This window comes from Dendropsophus ebraccatus, chromosome 4, assembly GCF_027789765.1.
Source record: "Dendropsophus ebraccatus isolate aDenEbr1 chromosome 4, aDenEbr1.pat, whole genome shotgun sequence".
Lineage (NCBI taxonomy): Eukaryota > Metazoa > Chordata > Amphibia > Anura > Hylidae > Dendropsophus > Dendropsophus ebraccatus.
In genome coordinates this window covers 30428240-30446552 of record NC_091457.1, presented here as the reverse complement: position 1 = coordinate 30446552, position 18313 = coordinate 30428240, and the positions used below count along the sequence as shown (strand labels likewise).

The following is an 18313-nucleotide window of genomic DNA, read 5'->3' as shown; positions in this document are numbered from 1 at the left end:
AACCAAGCTCACTGCTAATTACACACGAACCTGGTGCTGACAGCTAACTGGCTAGGCCAGCTGTCAGTCACCATCAAGGGTACACCTGATGCCTCTCGACCGGGGGTGGTGAGGCCCCGACCACGGCTAGACCAAAAAAACTAAAATAAAACAGCTGGCTGGTTGGCGGGGGCACGATCGGCGGCCCCCCGGCAACCAGTCCCGCTCCTCCGCAGACGTAGTGTGACATCAGAGCATGGCAGTGAAGACACAGAGAACAATACAGTCTGCTTAAGAGGCCACGGAATTTGATCAAATACACTTTCAATCCTTTAAAGAGTCTCTAAGAGACGGCAATTGCGGTAGCCTGTGTATTAAAAAGACCTGGTCAATCCTGCCTTCAAAAAGGCTACTACAACATCCAAGGAAGGAAAGAAGCTACTGGTAAAAGGCCTGGTCAATCCTGCCTTCAAAACGGCTAAAACATCTAAGGAAGGTAGAAGATGCTGTTCAGCAGTTTGAGCACCGCCTGTTGGCGCTTACCCACGGCAGTGCTGCTGCGCCTAAAACTAAAATAGCCATATTATGGCTAGATTTAGCCTCACACCCTCATGCAGTTGTGCGTGATAGGCATCTCTTTGGAGGTAGGGACGAAGAATAACAATACAGTCTTCTTAAGAGGCCCCGAGCTAAAAAATGAAAGGACGGCAGAGAACCCCCGCAAGTTGACATCAACAGATTATATGGTTTGAAATGGATAACACAAGGATGCTAAATTAGGATCCACCATTATTACTGTCTGTTCCTTTGAACAGTGGCATGTATCTTGGAGATACAATAGATGACCAGACCGCCCTGCAAAATTGCACTTGAATTGAAGTCGATTTGATTTTAAAATTTAAATTGAAGGTTAGAAAATAAAAAAACATAAAGTGGCCTTTACCGGCCTTTAAGGCCCAGCAATAACGAGGCAAGGGCAGGCACACCAGTAGTCTACATGGATGCCAGTTAAGGCCCAGCAACAACGAGGCAAGGGCAGGCACACCAGTAGTCTACATGGATGCCAGAGGTAGGCATATGGACCACAAATCATTTGGTACGAAATGGACAAAACAATGAGGCAAAATTAGGGACGCCAGTAAACTATAGGCCCAGCAGTAGTCGACATGGATGCCAGTTAAGGCCCAGCCAAAAGGAGGCAAGAGCAGGCACACCAGTAGTCAACATGGATGGCAGAGGTAGGCATATGGACCACAAATCCTTTGGTTTGAAATGGACATAACCGAGGTTGACATCTGGCATTCCACAATGGGTCTGCGTTGCTGGTAAACCCTGGCTACCGTCTGGAAGGTGGAATTCCACCTCGTGGGCACGTCGCACAGCAGTCTGTGAGCCGGCAGTTGCAAGCGCCTTTGCACTGCCCTAAGGGTGGCAGCATCCGTGGTTGACTTGCGGAAATGCGCACAGATGCGCCGCATCTTGGTGATCAAGTCAGCCAAATTAGGTAGGACTTAAGAAACAGCTGGAACACTAGGTTGAACACGTGGGCCAGCAGTGAAGTTCTATGCAGGATGTACTACAAATGCCAGCAATACAGTGTAGTACCCACTAGTTTTGGGGGGGCTGTACGGTACAATCCGGCTAGGGTAGCTGTCAGTCACCATCAAGGGTACACTTGATGCCTCTCGAACGGGGGTGGTGAGGCCCCGGCCACGGCTAGACCAAAAAAATAAGATAAAACAGCTGGCTGGTTGGCGGGGGCGCGATTGGCGGGCCCCCGGCAACCAGTCCCGCTCCTCCGCAGACGTAGTGTGACGTCAGAGCATGGCAGTGAGGACACAGAGAACCATTAGAAGTGATACAGAAGCAATACAGTGTAGTGCCCACTAGTTTAGGGGGGGGGGCTTGATGGTGCTATCTGGTATGGGCAACAACTGTACACATTTTGTCACCCCAATACAATAAGCAGTGAAGTAAGTTCTATGCAGGATGCACTACAAATCCTAGCTTTATAGTGCAGTACACACTAGTTTAGGGGGGAGCTTGACGGTGCTATCTGGTATGGGCAACAACCGTACACACTTTGTCACCCCAATACAATGAGCAGTGAAGTAAGTTCTATGCAGGATGCACTACATATCCCAGCTATACAGTGCAGTACACACTAGTTTAGGGGGGGCTTGACAGTGCTATCTGGTATGGGCAACAACTGTACACATTTTGTCACCCCAATACAATGAGCAGTGAAGTAAGTTCTATGCAGGATGCACTACAAATCCCAGCTATACAGTGCAGTACACACTGACATACAGTGACATAAAGGTCAATATACTTACCACATCGCTCCTGGTCCCGTCCCGGATTCCGTTGTTGACACGGAGAAATTGCCGATTCTTCTTCTCGCGCCCATTATGGTAATGAGCCGAGATGAGTCCAACGTCCATAGGAAACGACAGACGAGTCCAACTTATTCATGAGGTCCTCTTCTCGTCGCCGCCCATCCACGCCTCCTGGAACTTGATTGACGTCTTCAGTCTTCAGTCTTCTGACGAATTCCCGCGCAGGCGCCGTTGTGATGGTCTCGTCACCTCTTCTGCGCCTGCGTGGTAAACAGGATACGTGCTCGAGACAATCTGCGCACGCGCAGTAAACAGTGAAGCTGCGGAGCGGCTTCAATTGTGAACTGCGCATGCGCCGAAAACGGCCGTCACGGCTCCTGCACGGGATCCAGCGAGAAGAAAGAAGATGAGGAGGAAGAAGACCTGGCGTCAATCAAGTGTCGAGGGGCGGGAAGAAGGCTGGACTTCGGGCCCGGCGGCGCTCATTACCATAATGGGCGCGAGAAGAAGAATCAGAGATTTCTCCGTGTCAACAACGGGATCCGGGACGGGACCGATGTGGTAAGTATATTGACCTTTATGTCACTGTATGTCAGTTTCTGCCTGGGGCCATGGGGTGAATGGTTCCCTTTAAGCCCTGAAAAGGGCTGTTTGTTTATATTGATAGTATTCCCTGCCTACTGGAACACTAAATCCTACACTGACACTCTCCCCGACCAGCAGCATCTCTGTTCCTGATCTCTCACAGCATGCGTCTGAAGCGAGCACTGCCGACGCCGAGTTTTTTATGGCAGGGTCATCTGATCTGGCCAACCAATCGCTGCTATCGACATGTATGGGTCCCACGTCATCGCAGGATGTACCAAAGAGTCTCCTGCATGTTAATTGGCTGCGAAAAAGCGTGCAAACTTACAGGAAACGGATGATGAGATTTCCTCGAGTATCGCAAGATGCTCGTCCGAGTAACAAGTACCATCGAGTACCCTAATACTCGATCAAGTACCAAGCTCGGACGAGCACGTTCGCTCATCTCTACCTGAAACTAGTTCTCTCTGCCCACTAAAGCAAATAATTGCGACTCCTGGGGCATTGCCCTTACCAAACCAGAGCCTGCGCCTTAGATTTCCAGTGCTAGCACATTTAGAGATTGTGATTTACACAGTTAGGACATTGCCAAGGAGTATGGTTTAGCATTTCAAAGTTCATCATTCACTGTTTCTTTTTACATATTTGATGATTCCAGGGAAGCTGTGGTTCGTGCTGGGCTTTTGCCGTAGTTGGCAACATTGAAGCACAATGGGGGATTCACGGATTTCCTAAGAACTTATCAGTCCAACGTAAGTGTCTCTGTGTCATGTGTTCACCTACTTTCTCCTCATCCTGTGCCTCCATTGGTCCAAGCTGGACACAGCATATTTGACACTAAAATATTTTATTCACTTTGTACCTGTAAAACTGTGGGGGTCAAAATGCTTACTACATCCCTTCAGGGGCGGTCTTGGCATTTCTGGGGCCCCAAGCGAAGTTATGTCTGGGCCCCCCCCCCCCCTCGACACGCATTCCAAAACAATAGACCGCTGTGTGTTGCCCCCAGTAGTATATACCCCTTGTGCGCTACCGCCAGTAATATATACTCCTTGTGTGCTGCCCCCAATAGTATATACCCCTTGTGTCCTGCCCCCAGTAGTATATACCCTTTGCTTGCTTCCCCCAGTAGTATATAGACCCCTATGTGTTCCCCCAGTTATATATAGCCCCCCGTGTGCTCCCCCAGAAGTATATAGACCCCCTGTGTGCTCCCCCACTAGTATATAGGCCCCCTGTGTGCTCCCTCAGGGGTATTTAGCCCCCCTGTGTGCTCCCCCACTTGGATATAGACCTCCTGTGTGCTCCCCCACTTGGATATAGACCCCTATGTGCTCCTCCAGTAGTATATAAACCCCCTGTGTGGTTCCCCCAGTAGTATATAGACCCCCTGTGTGCCCCACCAGTATTATATAGACCCCTTGTGTGCTGCCCCAGTAGTATACAGACCCCTGTGTGCTCCCCCAGTTATATATAGAACATCTGTGTGCCTCACAAGTAGTATATAGACCCCCTGTATGTTCCCCCAGTAGTATATAGACCCCCTGTGTGCCCCACCAGTAGTATATAGACCCCTGTGTGCTCCCCCAGTAGTATATAGCCCCCCTGTGTGCTCCCCCACTTGGATATAGACCTCCTGTGTGCTCTTCAAGTTGTATGTAGACCCCATTCTGCTGCCCCAAGTAGTATATAGACCCCCTGTGTGCTGGCCCCAGTAGTATATAGACCCCTCTGTGTAGCCCCCTTGTGTGCTCCCCCTTCTATATAGCCCCCCTGTGTGCTCCCCCCATTTATATAAACCCCCGATGTGCGCTCCCCCAGTTAAACAGACCCCTGTGTGCTCCCCCTCCCATATAGTATATAACACAATAAAACAAACACTTATACTCACCTGGGTCCGGGCGTCTCCTCTTCTCTTCACTCTTGTGGCCGCAGGAAGGGTTTTCCCTGCGATCACAAGAGGCCGTGCTCCCCTTGTCCTGGCGCCGATGCTCCAGTGATGTCACTGGAGCGCCGGCACCACAAGGACCAAGCTGCCACTTGTGACCGCAGGGAAAACCCTTCCTGCGGCCACAAGAGTGACTGACAGGAAGGGAGCCAATGTCTCTCGCCCTGTCAGTGCTGCTGCATGTAACTATGAGCGCTCATTACGAGTGCTCATAGTTACAGTTCAGATGGCAGCAGCGAGCGGGGCAGCGGCCCTGTCCAGCGGTCTTGAGCACAAGAGTGGGGCATGGGGGCCCCCCTGGATGTTAGGGGCCCCAAGCGATTGCTTGGGGTGCTTGGTGCCAAAGACCGCCACTGCATCCCTTAATAAACGCCGCTGGAGATGTAGTATCCAAAAAGAGCTTACTTGTGATGTCAAAATGCTTACTTCACCCCTAGATACATTTTCTTGCTGATAGCTTCGCTTCAAAAGAATGGCTACTGAACATATTGGGCTTGAAGGGGGATGTTTCAAAGAATATACCGATATTAAGAAGCTACATATTAAATGTTCATACAGAGCTGGTCAAGAACACTTTTTCCACACACTTCCACCAGCTCATTTTAGCAATCAGTCAGTGTTAGGACTGCGACGGCAAAAAATAACCAATATATAAACCCGAAACTGGTCTGCAAAGAATAAGCCCTCATTTGTCCATTTTGATGAAAAAAAAAAATTCCATAGCGACCATGAAAAAAAAATAAAAATAAAATAAAATTATGTCCCAGAATGTTCACCAGAAGTAGGAGCTAAAGGGAAACCCATCACTTGTCAAACCATCAAAATTGCTAGCCAACTATGATTGCTCATGTGTTCGGTTTGGCTAAGCCTCATCTTCTATGAACTGGTGCCTGTGTAGGGCTGGGATTTATATGTGTAGGTAAATAAAGTTAAAAATGCATTTCTGGACTGTGTGTCCATATACCACAGATGATGGCGCTTCTATTCCCTAAAATTATTAATGTGTTAATGCAATTAAAGGGGTTGCCCATAGTAAAATTGCTCAGTGTGCAGTATTAGTAAATGTACTCACTGCACTTACTGACAGCAGCTCCCTGTGTACCTCATAGAACCAAAATCAGACTCCCCTCCTCCAGACTGTGCTGCCCTGCTCTGTGTTGAGTCTATATATAAGATGGTCGACATTGAGGAGCATGTGACCATGCTCCGCCCCCCAGTGTCCACCACTAAGCCTGTATGTGCCTATGGAGGACACTGGGGGTAAGGTTTGGTCACATGCTCCTCCATGTCAGCCATCTTATCAGGGCTGGGACAAAGGGTAGGCAGGGGTAGGTGATGGCCTAGGGCGCCATCTGGTGGTGAATTACAGGGGGCGCTTTTCTATCCACCACATAGGGGCCTTCACAAGCTTGAACCTGGAAGCAGGGTTTGTGGTAGAAAAGCAAACAGTAGAGGATGCACAACATTATTTACACTGTGTGGTGTGTATCCTCCACTGTCTGCAACGGTCCCTGAGGTTGCCCTGGCTGTTGGGTCCAGGGGATGGGGGAGGAGAAGACACGGCAGCACAAGCCTGCACAGCGTCATCAACAGAAAGGCCCCCTGCAGAGCTGCCTCCACTGCTTGACTACAGCTGTCCTTACCTGAGGTCCTGACCCTGCACAGCCAGGATGTCTGCCAGTGAGGAGACCAGTATTAAGGAGGTTTGTGTATAACTGAGCCTGTGTATGTGCATGTATGTGTCAGTGAGTGAGTGAGTGAGTGAGTGAGTATGCATGTATGTATGTGTGTGTGTGAGTGAGGGTGTATGTATTTATGTATGTATGTGTGAGTGAGGGTGCATGTATGTATGTGTGAGTGAGGGTGCATGCATGTATGTGTGAGTGAGGGTGCATGTATGTATGTATGTATGTGTGAGTGAGTGAGGGTGCATGTATGTATGTGTGAGTGAGGGTTCATGCATGTATGTGTGAGTGAGGGTGCATGCATGTATGTGTGAGTGAGGGTGCATGTATGTATGTATGTATGAGTGAGGGTGCATGTAAAAGTGAGTGAGGGTGCATTCATTTATGTTGTGAGTGAGGGTGCATGTATGTATGTAATTCTTTTTCTTTTTAATTTTTACTGTGGGGGTGCGATTTGCCTTCTTTACCTATGGCACCAGAACTTCTTGTCCCGGCCCTGCATCTCATTGATAGACTCACCACAGAGCAGGTCAGCACAGCCTGGAGGAGGGAAGTCTTATTTTAGCTCTATGAGGTACACAGGGAGCTGCTGTCAGTAAATACAGTGAGTACGCTTATTAGGGCTATGTTCACACTACGTAAGCTACATAATAATCACGGCCGTTGCAGATTTGCAACAACGGCCATGATTACTACGCAGCTTACGCAATGCTGCCTTCAATGGAATCCCGGCCGGAGTGTATACATATGGTATACACTCCGGCCGGGACCCCTAGCGGGGACGCGAGAAACTGACATGTGACAAAAAACCTTGTCAGTGCTCTCAATGGAGCATGCGGCTCTATTGTTAGCAGTGGGGAATTATGATGCGGGTGCGCACGGATTCAGCGGCGCTAAAGATCATTCGGCCGGTACTGCAGTACTGGCCGGGATAATCTTCCCCGTTCTGTGACCCGGCAGGGTCACGGAAGGGTCGGTGTCTTACAAAATGTGAACATAGCCTAATACTGTACACTGAACTATTTTACTATGAACCCCTTGCTACAAAATGACGTTACCGAAACGTCATGTAAAGCAGGTAGTTCCTGCAACATGACGTTACAGGAACGTCATGCTGTCCCCGCCTCCCCCGCTGTCCCTAGCGGTGAACGGGTAGCAGGAGGAGGCTATGTCACACAGCGCTCCCCCTGGGCAGTTAACCCCTTAGGCGCTGCGGTCCGTGGGATCGCAGCATCTATGGGAAATCCGGAGGGAGATCTGCTCCCTCTGACCCCCCTTCACCCCCGGGAGCCTTGCGAGCATTTGCGAGCATAGCAACCCAGACGCTGCTTGATGGGTCTGGGCTGTTATGGATTATAACGATCAGGCCCCTGCACTGAGGCAGGGGTCTGATCGTGTGAATGAACTGTCAGTGTTCTGACAGCTCATTCACTCTATAATACATTACAGCAATGATCATGTGCTGTTATGTATTATAGATGTACCTGTAAAAGTAAGATAAAAAGCACACACATACACACAAATACTTAATTAAATAAATAAAGAAGTTTAATAAATAAATTAAATCAATAAATATAAATAAATAAAAAATAAAAAATATACACATTCCCCATCCCCCCTTTATAAATGCTCTCCTTTGAATAAAATACACATATTTGGTATCGCCGCATTCTTAATGACCCCGTCTATTAACCTGTTACATTAATTATCCCGCCTGATTAATGCTGTAAAAAATAAAAATAAAAAACTAACCAAAATTAGATTTTTTTGTTAATCCATAACGTCACATGTTTCTAAAAGGTGTACCACTAAAAATGTAAGCTTATGCTGCAAAAAAAAGCCCTCACATAACTTAATTGGCGACACAATAAAAATATTACTGCTCTTACAATAATAAAGACACAGTTTTTATAGTATAAATGCCATAAACTATAACAAATATTTACACAAATATTTTGGCACCACAAGGCTCTGTGACATGGTATAATGGCAAAAAAAAAAACTAAAATAAAAAAAAAGGCCCCAAAATTCACCAGGTCTCTGTCATGTCTGAGGCCTGTGGCTGAGTCAGGTGACGCACTGCGGCCACATATGGGGGATTTCTAGAAACATTGGAATAAACGGAATAAATATTGAATTCCATTTCTCAGATGGTATTTGCTGTGTTAGAGAGAAAAAATGATTAAAATGGAATATCTGCCAAAAAAATGAAAATGTAAAATTTCCCCTCTAACTTGCTTAAATTTCTACAAAACACCTAAAGGGTTAATACACTTAATAAAATGCTACTTTGAATACTTTGAGGGGTGCAGTTTTTACAGTTGAGGGATTTATGGGGGTAACTTACATACAAGCCCCACAAATCCACTTCGGACCTGAACTGGCCCATAATAAAATCAAAATTTGAAATGTTCCTGAAAATTTGAAAAATTGCTGCAAAATTTCGATGCCCTCTAACATCCTAACAAGTAAAAGGACGTTCACCAAATGACGTCCACCATAAAGCAGACATGTTGTAGATGTTGCAGTAATAATTAGTTCATGTGGCATGACTATTTTTCTTAGAACAAGAATGAATATAAAGAAACGTAAATTTTTCAAGTTTTTGAGCAAATGTGTTTTTTACAAAAAACTACTGAATGTATCAACCAAAGTATACCACTAACATAAAGAGGAATCTGTCACAAAAAAACACTCTCAGAATAATCAAAAGCATCGCAGAGTTATCACTACATAAAGAGAGACAGGTCAGATTTGAAAAATAGTCCCTGGGCATTAAGGACAAAACAGGCTGAAGAGGCAAGGGGTTACGAGGCCAACCCCTTTAAAAAATGTTATTCAGCTCTTTAACTCACTGCGCATGTTTACTTGTAGTTTTAGGCCCTGTTCCCATGCTGTATATTTTCAATAAATAAGGGCCGTTGTTGCAAATTGCAACACCAGCTGCTATTTATTGAAAGGGCGTATTCACCTTGTTTCCTATGGAATCCCGGCCGGAGTGTATACACTCTGGCCAGGATTCCACATGGCCGCACAGAAAACTGACGTGTCAATTTTTTGTGGCCGCTATTCATCAAATAGTGGCCGCACAAAATTGACTGTGCAGACAATGTAAAGTGTGGTTAACTCTGGTTAATTGGAATGCAGGCAAACCCAAATGTGCACGCATTCCAATTCAAAAGAAGTAATGTTTATCTGTCTGGTACTGCAGTACCGGCCGGGGTAAACTTCACAGACAGCGGCTGTACTATGACACAACAATGACTATGACATGTCAAAAACGGCCACTGTCTTACAGCATGTGAACTCAAGCCTCAAGCTTCAAGCTGTATTCTCTTTCTCTCTCTCTCTCAGAGATTATAGACTGTGGTCCATGTGAAGATGGTTGCAGAGGAGGATACCCCTGGGATGCATATATCACTGTTTTAAAGCAAGGTATAGAAAGATATATTTTTCCAGTTAACTACATCTATACATTCATGTGCTTTAAAGGAGAAGTCCGGCATGGGGCAAAAAAAATATTCTGGGCTGGGGGTGGGGGAACATAAAAAGAAGTTATATTCACCTGTCCCGGTGCCCACACAGTATCGTGCCCCGCTCCTGTACCCCAGCCGGCTGTCTTCTTAGCTCCCCTCTGATTACATTACAACCCGGTTGATGGATGCCCAGATCAGCCGGTCACTGACTGGGTTGAAGTCACTGACTGGGTCCCATCCGCTTGTGACGTTCAACTTGAGTTGTGATGTACCCAGAACCCAGAAACCCACGGGGGGGGGGGCATGAGGACAAATGAGCTTATTGTGTTTTTTTAATTTCCCACCACTACCACCCATAATGATTTTTTGACCCTGTGAGAACTGGTCTCTGTTCCCAAGCTTGACTCAAAGTCCACCTGGTTGGATAGTATAGTTGACCCATGCCCCTTGCATGCTACATACTAGTAGCATAACATGTGTTTTCTTTCAATTTTTATTATTGTTACACTATTTCAGATGTTGTAGGTGAGTATTTGGTGTATGGGTATAATGACCAGATTTGAAAGCGTCATAGATTTGCAGCTGTACAATGGTCTAAAATGCAATATTAAAACAAATGTAATTTAAAACCTAATGTGATCAGAAGGTTGTTAGAAGGCATAGAAATATTCTTAACTTTATTTATGAACCTCACCCCTCCCTTATTAAAAGATTACATAGGAAGTTCATCTAAAGCAGATGTCGCCCCAATAAACTCTAAGGTGAGTGCAGAAATATATATTACTCTCCATATGACAGTTATGAATAGGCCAAGATACCAGAAGATGGTTGGCAAGGTCAGCTAACTTACCAGCCTTTATTGGGCCTCTTACCCTTGTGGTCTCACACCTGATTTTGCAACAAATTTTATGTTTATTCATTTTTATCTGAGTATTCATTAATGATGGAACTGAGTTGGTTGCTTGACTCTAAAAGGGAAGCTCTGAATACATAGTGTCAGACAGTGTAGGGACATGCTGCCAAATAGTAACACCCAGTTGGATATTGAGTCATACATTTCTAGTAAGAATAACAAAGGAAGAGCGCAACACAAACCTACAAAACTGGTGATTCAGAAAAATTATTATGTATTTGCTAAATGGAGTGGTATAAAAGGATTGGTGAAAAGTCCTCTTTAAATTAGAGGAGTTTTCCTCTGGAACTGTGATCAGAAGTGCATGCAGTTCATGAAATGCGCTAACTCCACAGGAGTTATATCAATAGGAGTTATGCAAATTGTGTAAAACAGCCCATTTAGTTGCCCCATCCAGGCAACATAGGACCAGGGGACCCTCAATCTAGAGATAGGTGTGGGTCTAAGAGTTGGGACCAATGTCTGTCATACATTTCAGTAGGGGTCCTACATAACTCTAAATCTCTAAATTCAACAGAAAACGACAGGATATTAACATGAACATACTATCCACTCAATCCTTTACTAATACTGTATGTAGGGATCAGATAGGTCATTACTTTATTATTCTTAGATCCTTTTCTATAACATATGTTTATTTGATATTTTTAGAAGGTCTGACCTCTGAACAGCAATATAAATATACAGGCACTGTGGGAGAATGTAGGAAAGGTTTGCCAACTGAAGCCTGGATTCACGATTTTCAAATGCTTTCAAAAAATGAGACAGGTGAGAATACTTACATCATCGATTAAATCAATGTAAGAAGTCAAAATGGTCCAACGGGCACGTTAAGTCGGGGAAGGGGTCAAGGACACTGGGAATCATGCAAAGGCTTTAATTTTTTAAATATGAGTATTTGTGGGATTTTTTAACTTTAAATTTTATCTCTATCCGGAATACCCCTTTATTGATGTGTTCTTTTTGCAGAGATGACTTCTTATGTTGGAAACAAAGGCACAATAACAGTTACAATAAACAATGCCATACTACAGGTAAGTAGCTGGGGAGACCATAAATAGATAGATAGATAGACAGATACCGTATTTTCTGGCGTATAAGATGACTTTTTAACCCTGAAAAATCTGCTCAAAAGTTGGGGGTCATCTTATACACCAGGTATGGTCACGGCATACAGTGGGGAGCTCAAAAATGGCCACGGCTGCATCCCCAACAAATGCGGCATGCGCTTTTAGCGCTGATGCCTGCCGCACAACCCCCTCCTCCCATAGAAAACAATAAAAAAAACTAAAATTCCAAATCCCTTGTCACTGGTTCCCAGCAGCTCCTCTCCCAGCAGCCGCATTACTCCTCTGTCATGTTCCCTGCGCAGGCAGCGTGGTACAGAGACACTACCTGCGCCGGAACTCCCCACAGCCATTCATCTCTTGGAGACGCTTGAGCTTTAGGTGAATAACAGAGGCTTTGGGGACTTCCGGCTCAGGCAGTGTCTCTGTACCACGCTGCACCAAGAACATGACAGAGAAGACGCGCGGCTGCCGGGAATGGGTGACAGCTGAGTAAATGGTTTGCTTCAGAGGGGGCCCTGCAGCAGGCCCTCCATAGCTGCACTTTTAAATTATAGTCTGTATGGATTATAATTTAGAAGTGGGTGACCATGCTGCGGTCAGGCAGGGGGTAACATTTTCCGGCGTAAAAGACGACTTTTGCACCCCTGAAAATCTTCTTAAAAGTTGGGAGTCATCTTATACACCGGAAAATACGGTAGATAGAAAGATAGATACAGTGACGGACTGGGATACCTAGGGGCCCACCAGAGGAAATGATCCTTGGGGCCCACCAAAGTAGAATCGGTAAAAAGCGATATACTGACTTGGCCTTATTCTGGATTCATCTGGATCTGTGACAACTCCCTTGTCCCCCACTCACAGCAGGCTATAGAGATAGTACTCCAATGACTGACTGTATATACTGGTAGTTTGGGGCCATATGATGCAGCTGCACCCCATATAATCATTTTATTACCCCCTTCATCCTCCTGCTGCCCATCATCATACTACTCCCCCCTTCATCCTCCTGCCCTCCATCATCATACTATTACCCCTTCATCATCCTCCTGGCCTGCCATCATACTACTCCCCCCTTTATCCTCCTGCCCTTCATCATCATACTATTACCCCTTCATCATCCTCCTGCCCTGCCATCATACTACTCCCCCCTTTATCCTCCTGTCCCTCCATCATCATACTACTACCTCCTTCATCCTCCGGCCCTCTATCATCATACTACTACCCCGCCATCATACTACTACCCCTTTCAACCTCCTGCCCTTCCATCATCATAGTACTACCCCTCTAATCCTCCTTCCCCCTTCATCATCATACTACTACCCCCTTCATCCTCATGCACCTCCATCATCATACTACTACCACCTTCATCCTCCTGCCCTTCTATCATCATAGTACTACGCCTTCATCATCCTCCTGCCCCTCCATCATCATACTACTTCCCCCTTCATCCTCCTGCCCTGCCATCATAATACTACTCCCCCTTCATTCTCCTGCACCTCCAAGATCATACTACTACCCCTTCATCATAATACTACCACACCCTTTATCATCATACTACTACCCCCTTAATCCTCCTGCCCTTCCATCATCATAGTAGTACCCCTCTCATCCTTTTGCCCCTCATCACCATACTACAGCCTCCTTCATCATTCTCCTGCCCCTCCATCTGTATTTAAAACAAAAACAGCTATAATTACCTCACCTTTATGCTTCCTCTAGTCCCCCAGCGACTCCTCTCCCCGCTCTGCATGAGAGAGATCAGTCCTTTGGTGGTCCAGTCCGACACTAGATAGATAGATAGATAGATTACAGTAACTCATGTTATGGTTTTTTTTTTTCTCCCCAGCATTACAAAAAGGGAATTATACATAGTCTCCAAAAAGCCTGCGACCCCAATAATGTGAACCATGTGGTTTTGATAGTAGGGTATGTGCAAGGTAAGACAAAAATCATTCTGAAAATCTGTTGAACAGCTATTCCACTTTCTTTTTTTAACTATTTTTGGAAAAAATTTCCCCATTGTGTGAATCCAAATCTTATAACACTACTTACAATAATGCTTTTATTTGTATAGCACCGATTCCACAGCACATTACATTTTAACACTTTAAATTTGCCTATCTGTATGGTTTGGGATGAAACCGTAGGAAACCCATGCAAACTCTCCGCAGTTGGTGCCCTTGGCAGGATTTGAACCCAGAGCCCCATTGCTATAAGGCTACAGTGCTAACCACTGAGCCACTGTCTGAGCTTGTTATTCAATAATAATTGGCTAGGGGATCGCTAGCTGATCACTGGGGGGGGGGGGGGGGGTTCTGACTGAGTTCATTATTTGGAAATGTTCAGTGGCCACATAGAGAGTATGGATGGAGTGTAGGCCACAGTGGTCATGTAGTGGTCACTGAGCGTTTCATTAATTGCGGGGCAACTGCTCAGAATCAATGACGGTCCTGACAATCAGCCTCCCAGCAATCAGCTTGTTATTTTCTGTCCTATGGATACGGGACAACAAGCTCAGATGGGAATATCCCTTTAACTGGCTTGAATACCATTGGTTATGTGTACATGATGGGAAAGCTTTTGGCTAGAGCCTAGCAAATCTACAGCAGGATTCTAATCCTGAAACTAAATTTATTGACCATCGGTTTATTTAATCTTTTAAAAGTCATTTCTCCTTCCAAGCGTTCTTATTTCCCAACTTTATTTCAACTGAATTCATTTGCAACTTTTTTTTATCTAGAGAAAAAAATACCTTATTGGATTTTGAAAAACAGTTATGGCACCAACTGGGGAGAAAAAGTAAGTATGTGGTTGTCAGACTGTCATTCAGCTTTTTTAATCTTTTCTATTTTAGGGTACCTTCACATGTACTGGATTGCAGCAAATTTCACACTGGAAGTTCCGACGCAAATTCCGCTGCGATTCCGCGTACTGTCATTTTCTATGGATTTAGATATTTGCAGAGGATTTTTCATTCCGCTGCGAGTATGAAAAGCCTCTTTCCCTTCTCAGCTGCCTGGTGGCTTCTCGGCCAATTGGTAGCTGCAGCGGGGCAGCACACTGATTGGCTGAGCAGGATACCAGGAAGGCGGGAGCCTGAATAGAAAGTAGGAGCGCTGCAAGGTAACGTATTAGCCGGGCAGTTCTGGGTTAACTGTGAAGGGGCTTTAACCCCTTAAGGTCAAAGCCAATTTTCATTTTTGCGCTTTTGCTTTTTCCATTTTATGTTTAAAAGTCCATAGCGCTTGCATTTTTCACCTAGAGACTTATATGGGCGCTTATTTTTTGCGAAACCAATTGTACTTTGTAATGACAAGCATTATTTTTCCATAAAATATGCTGCGAAACCGGAAAAAAATAATTTGCGCTGTCAAATTGAAAAAAAAAGCAATTTGTTTTGATCTCGGGGAGTTTTGCATTTACGCCGTTCGCCCTATGGTAAAACTGACTTGTTATGCATGTTCCTCAAGTTGTTACAATTACAATGATATGTAACATGTATAACTTTTATATTATGTGATGGCCTGTAAAAAATTCAAACCATTGTTAACAAATATATGTTTCTTAAAATCGCTCCATTCCCAGGCTTATAGCGCTTTTATCCTTTGGTCTATGGGACTGTGTCAGGAGTCATTTTTTGCGCCATGATGTGATCTTTCTATCGGTACCTTGATTGCGCAAATACGACTTTTTGATCGCTTTTTATTAAATTTTTTCTGAATTTGATGCGACCAAAAATGCGCAATTTTGCACTTTGGAATTTTTTTGCACTGACGCCGTTTACCGTGCGAGATCAGGAATGTGATTAATTAATAGATTGGGCGATTACGTGCGCGGCTATACCAAATATGTTTATTTATTTGTTTATTTATTAATTTATATTTATAAAATGGGAAAAGGGGGGTGATTTGGACTTTTATTAGGGGAGGGGATTATTTAAAACACATTTTTACTTTTTTTTTTACATAAACTAGAAGTCCCCCTGGGGGACTTGTATATAGACAGCACTGATCTCTCATAGAGATCAATGCTGTGTATACACACAGCAAAGATCATTGTAATCGGTGATAGAATACTATGGCCTGCTGCAGGCCATAGCAATCTATTGCCGAGCCAGGATCAGCGTCATTCCGACGCTGAGACCCGGGACGGCAAGAAGAACGGATCTCCCCCCCGCAATCGCATCGCGGAGGGGAGATCCGTGCCACTAGACACCAGGGACGTGCAGTACAAAGCACTTCAATGCAGCTGTCAGGTTTGACAGCTGCATTGAAGTGCTTAATTAGCCGGTATGGCAACGGGACCCGCGTCGGCTAATAGAGGCACAGCCCGGCTGCAGATTGCAGCCGGGATCGGTGCTGTTCAGAGCGGGGTCCCGGTGGGACCCCGCTCTGAACACCCCCCGCGGCACCATGAACGTACCAGGTACGTCATGGGACGCTAAGGGGTTAAACACTCGCAGAGGAATAAAAAAAACAGCTACAAGTATGTAAACCCATAGAAAATGAGAGTACCGGGGATCTCAGCAGATTTCGCTCACAGCGTGAAATTCGTTGTGATCCAATATGTGTGAAGGTACCCTTATAGTAAGAATCCCAAAGAGTGGCCCTTTGGCATTCTGAGTTGTAGTTTTGCTGAGATGGACAGCTGGAAACCAATGGCATCGTCCATGTGTAATATTTATGTATATGTTTAATAAATGTTCTTGGTACTAGTTTACGTAGTTCATGGTCATTGAAATCTTATTTAGTTAAAGAAGAAGTTCGGGCAGAGAGCTTTTTTCAAAAGTGCCAGGAGAGGATGACAAACATAACATGCTCTTACCTGCCTAGCTTCAGCACTGGTGCCCTCATACCGCCACATCAGACCCCCGATCCCCATCCACTTTCTAGTTAGAGTGAGGACCTGGGGTGTGACGTTCCAGGCTTAGGGTACTATTACACGGAACGATAATTGGCCGAATCGGCCCTATCCAGCCGTTTATCGTTCCGTGTAATAAAGACAACGATCAGCCGATGATCGTTGTCATCGGCTGATTGTTGATATAGGTTCTGACCTATAATTGTCAGGCGTAAAGTGTAATAGCGATGCACGGCTGACGATATGAAAACACCTATATTTGTGTCAGCTGACGGCCGCTCAGCCAATCACAGGCCAGGACCACCGTGGCCAGTGATTGGCTAAGCGGCCTGACAGCTGAGACGAACCGCTGTGAAGCTGGAGCGCGTGGACTCGGAGAGAAGCACAGAGGAAGAGGAGCCCTGCAGCCTGGATAAGTATGTATACAGTTTTAACAAGGGCCATGTAATAGGCCCAGTAAACGAGCACCGATCTAGCAGATTGGCGCTTGTTTACAGGTATTATCGGGCCCCCATCGGCCAGTGTAATACCATCCTTACTCAACCAGTCAGCAGCAGAGGCAGAGCTTCAGAGCTTCAGCAGAGCTTCAGATTTCTTGCTTCCAAGTTAGACAGCTGACTGAAGGGTCTGCAGTGCTCCACTTTTTACTTTGGTTAGTAACTGTGTCTTGTGCCAAGTACTAAGGTGCAATGAGGAACATTAACTATAGACAAATCTCCCTAAAAGCTTAAATATTACTTGTTTCTTTATCTCATTTTTTACTTTAGGGCTATTTCAAAATATTTCGTGGGAAAAACATCTGTGGTATCACAAAATACCCAGTCACTGCTACAATCAATTTCCATGCATCAAAAAAAACTCTATGTTCTACTGGAGGAAGCAAATGAATACAAACTTTGTCTGATTCATAGCTAGATGATATAAAAAGGTATTTAGAAAGTATACAGAAGATATTTGTAAAAGATTGGTGAATGTTTTTAAGCTTTAAATATTCTCTTAAAAAGTATATGGTTATGGTTTTCAGATTCATAGTAACCATACTGTACCTATCTAGTCAAGGACTTGTTTTCACCAACTCTTTTTTCTGCTGACAGATTCACTTTAATAATATCATCCTTGTATTTTTATACTATATATCATTTTGTTTACTATGTTTTATATTAAATTAAATCTTTAAATGTTTAGTTGTGGAGTCTTTCTTTAAATTCTTACAACAGAGAAGTCTTTTTCAGCTTGTGCTGTGAACACTATACAACGGTTAGCAGTAGAGAGGAGCGAAGCAGACGACAATGTGTTTCGAAGGTGTAAAAAGGGGTATGCATACAGCATCAGCCAGTAGATGTTGGCAAGGCCCAGTCACTCAACTGGCACCCCAAGGCAGCGGTGGCGATCCACAACAGCCTAGCAGTGTGCCTGTTCCAAAGAACCAGCCGCTGCGATCAGTGGTCTGGCAGTTCT

The 18313-nt window shown here is 45.0% G+C and overlaps 1 protein-coding gene across 2 annotated transcripts in view; it reads left to right on the top strand.

Moving 5' to 3' along the window:
• Window positions 1-17955, top strand: part of LOC138789546 (cathepsin W-like) — a 39974-nt gene extending 22019 nt beyond the window's left edge. For both annotated transcript variants that reach the window (XM_069968245.1, XM_069968246.1), the window contains 7 exons: window positions 3562-3655; window positions 9891-9971; window positions 11577-11693; window positions 11895-11959; window positions 13842-13932; window positions 14736-14794; window positions 17623-17955. In XM_069968245.1, coding sequence (XP_069824346.1) covers window positions 3562-3655; window positions 9891-9971; window positions 11577-11693; window positions 11895-11959; window positions 13842-13932; window positions 14736-14794; window positions 17623-17742 — 627 coding nt within the window. In that variant the 3' untranslated portion in view covers window positions 17743-17955. The remainder of the gene's footprint in view (window positions 1-3561; window positions 3656-9890; window positions 9972-11576; window positions 11694-11894; window positions 11960-13841; window positions 13933-14735; window positions 14795-17622) is intronic.
• The last annotated feature ends 358 nt before the right edge of the window (window positions 17956-18313 follow it).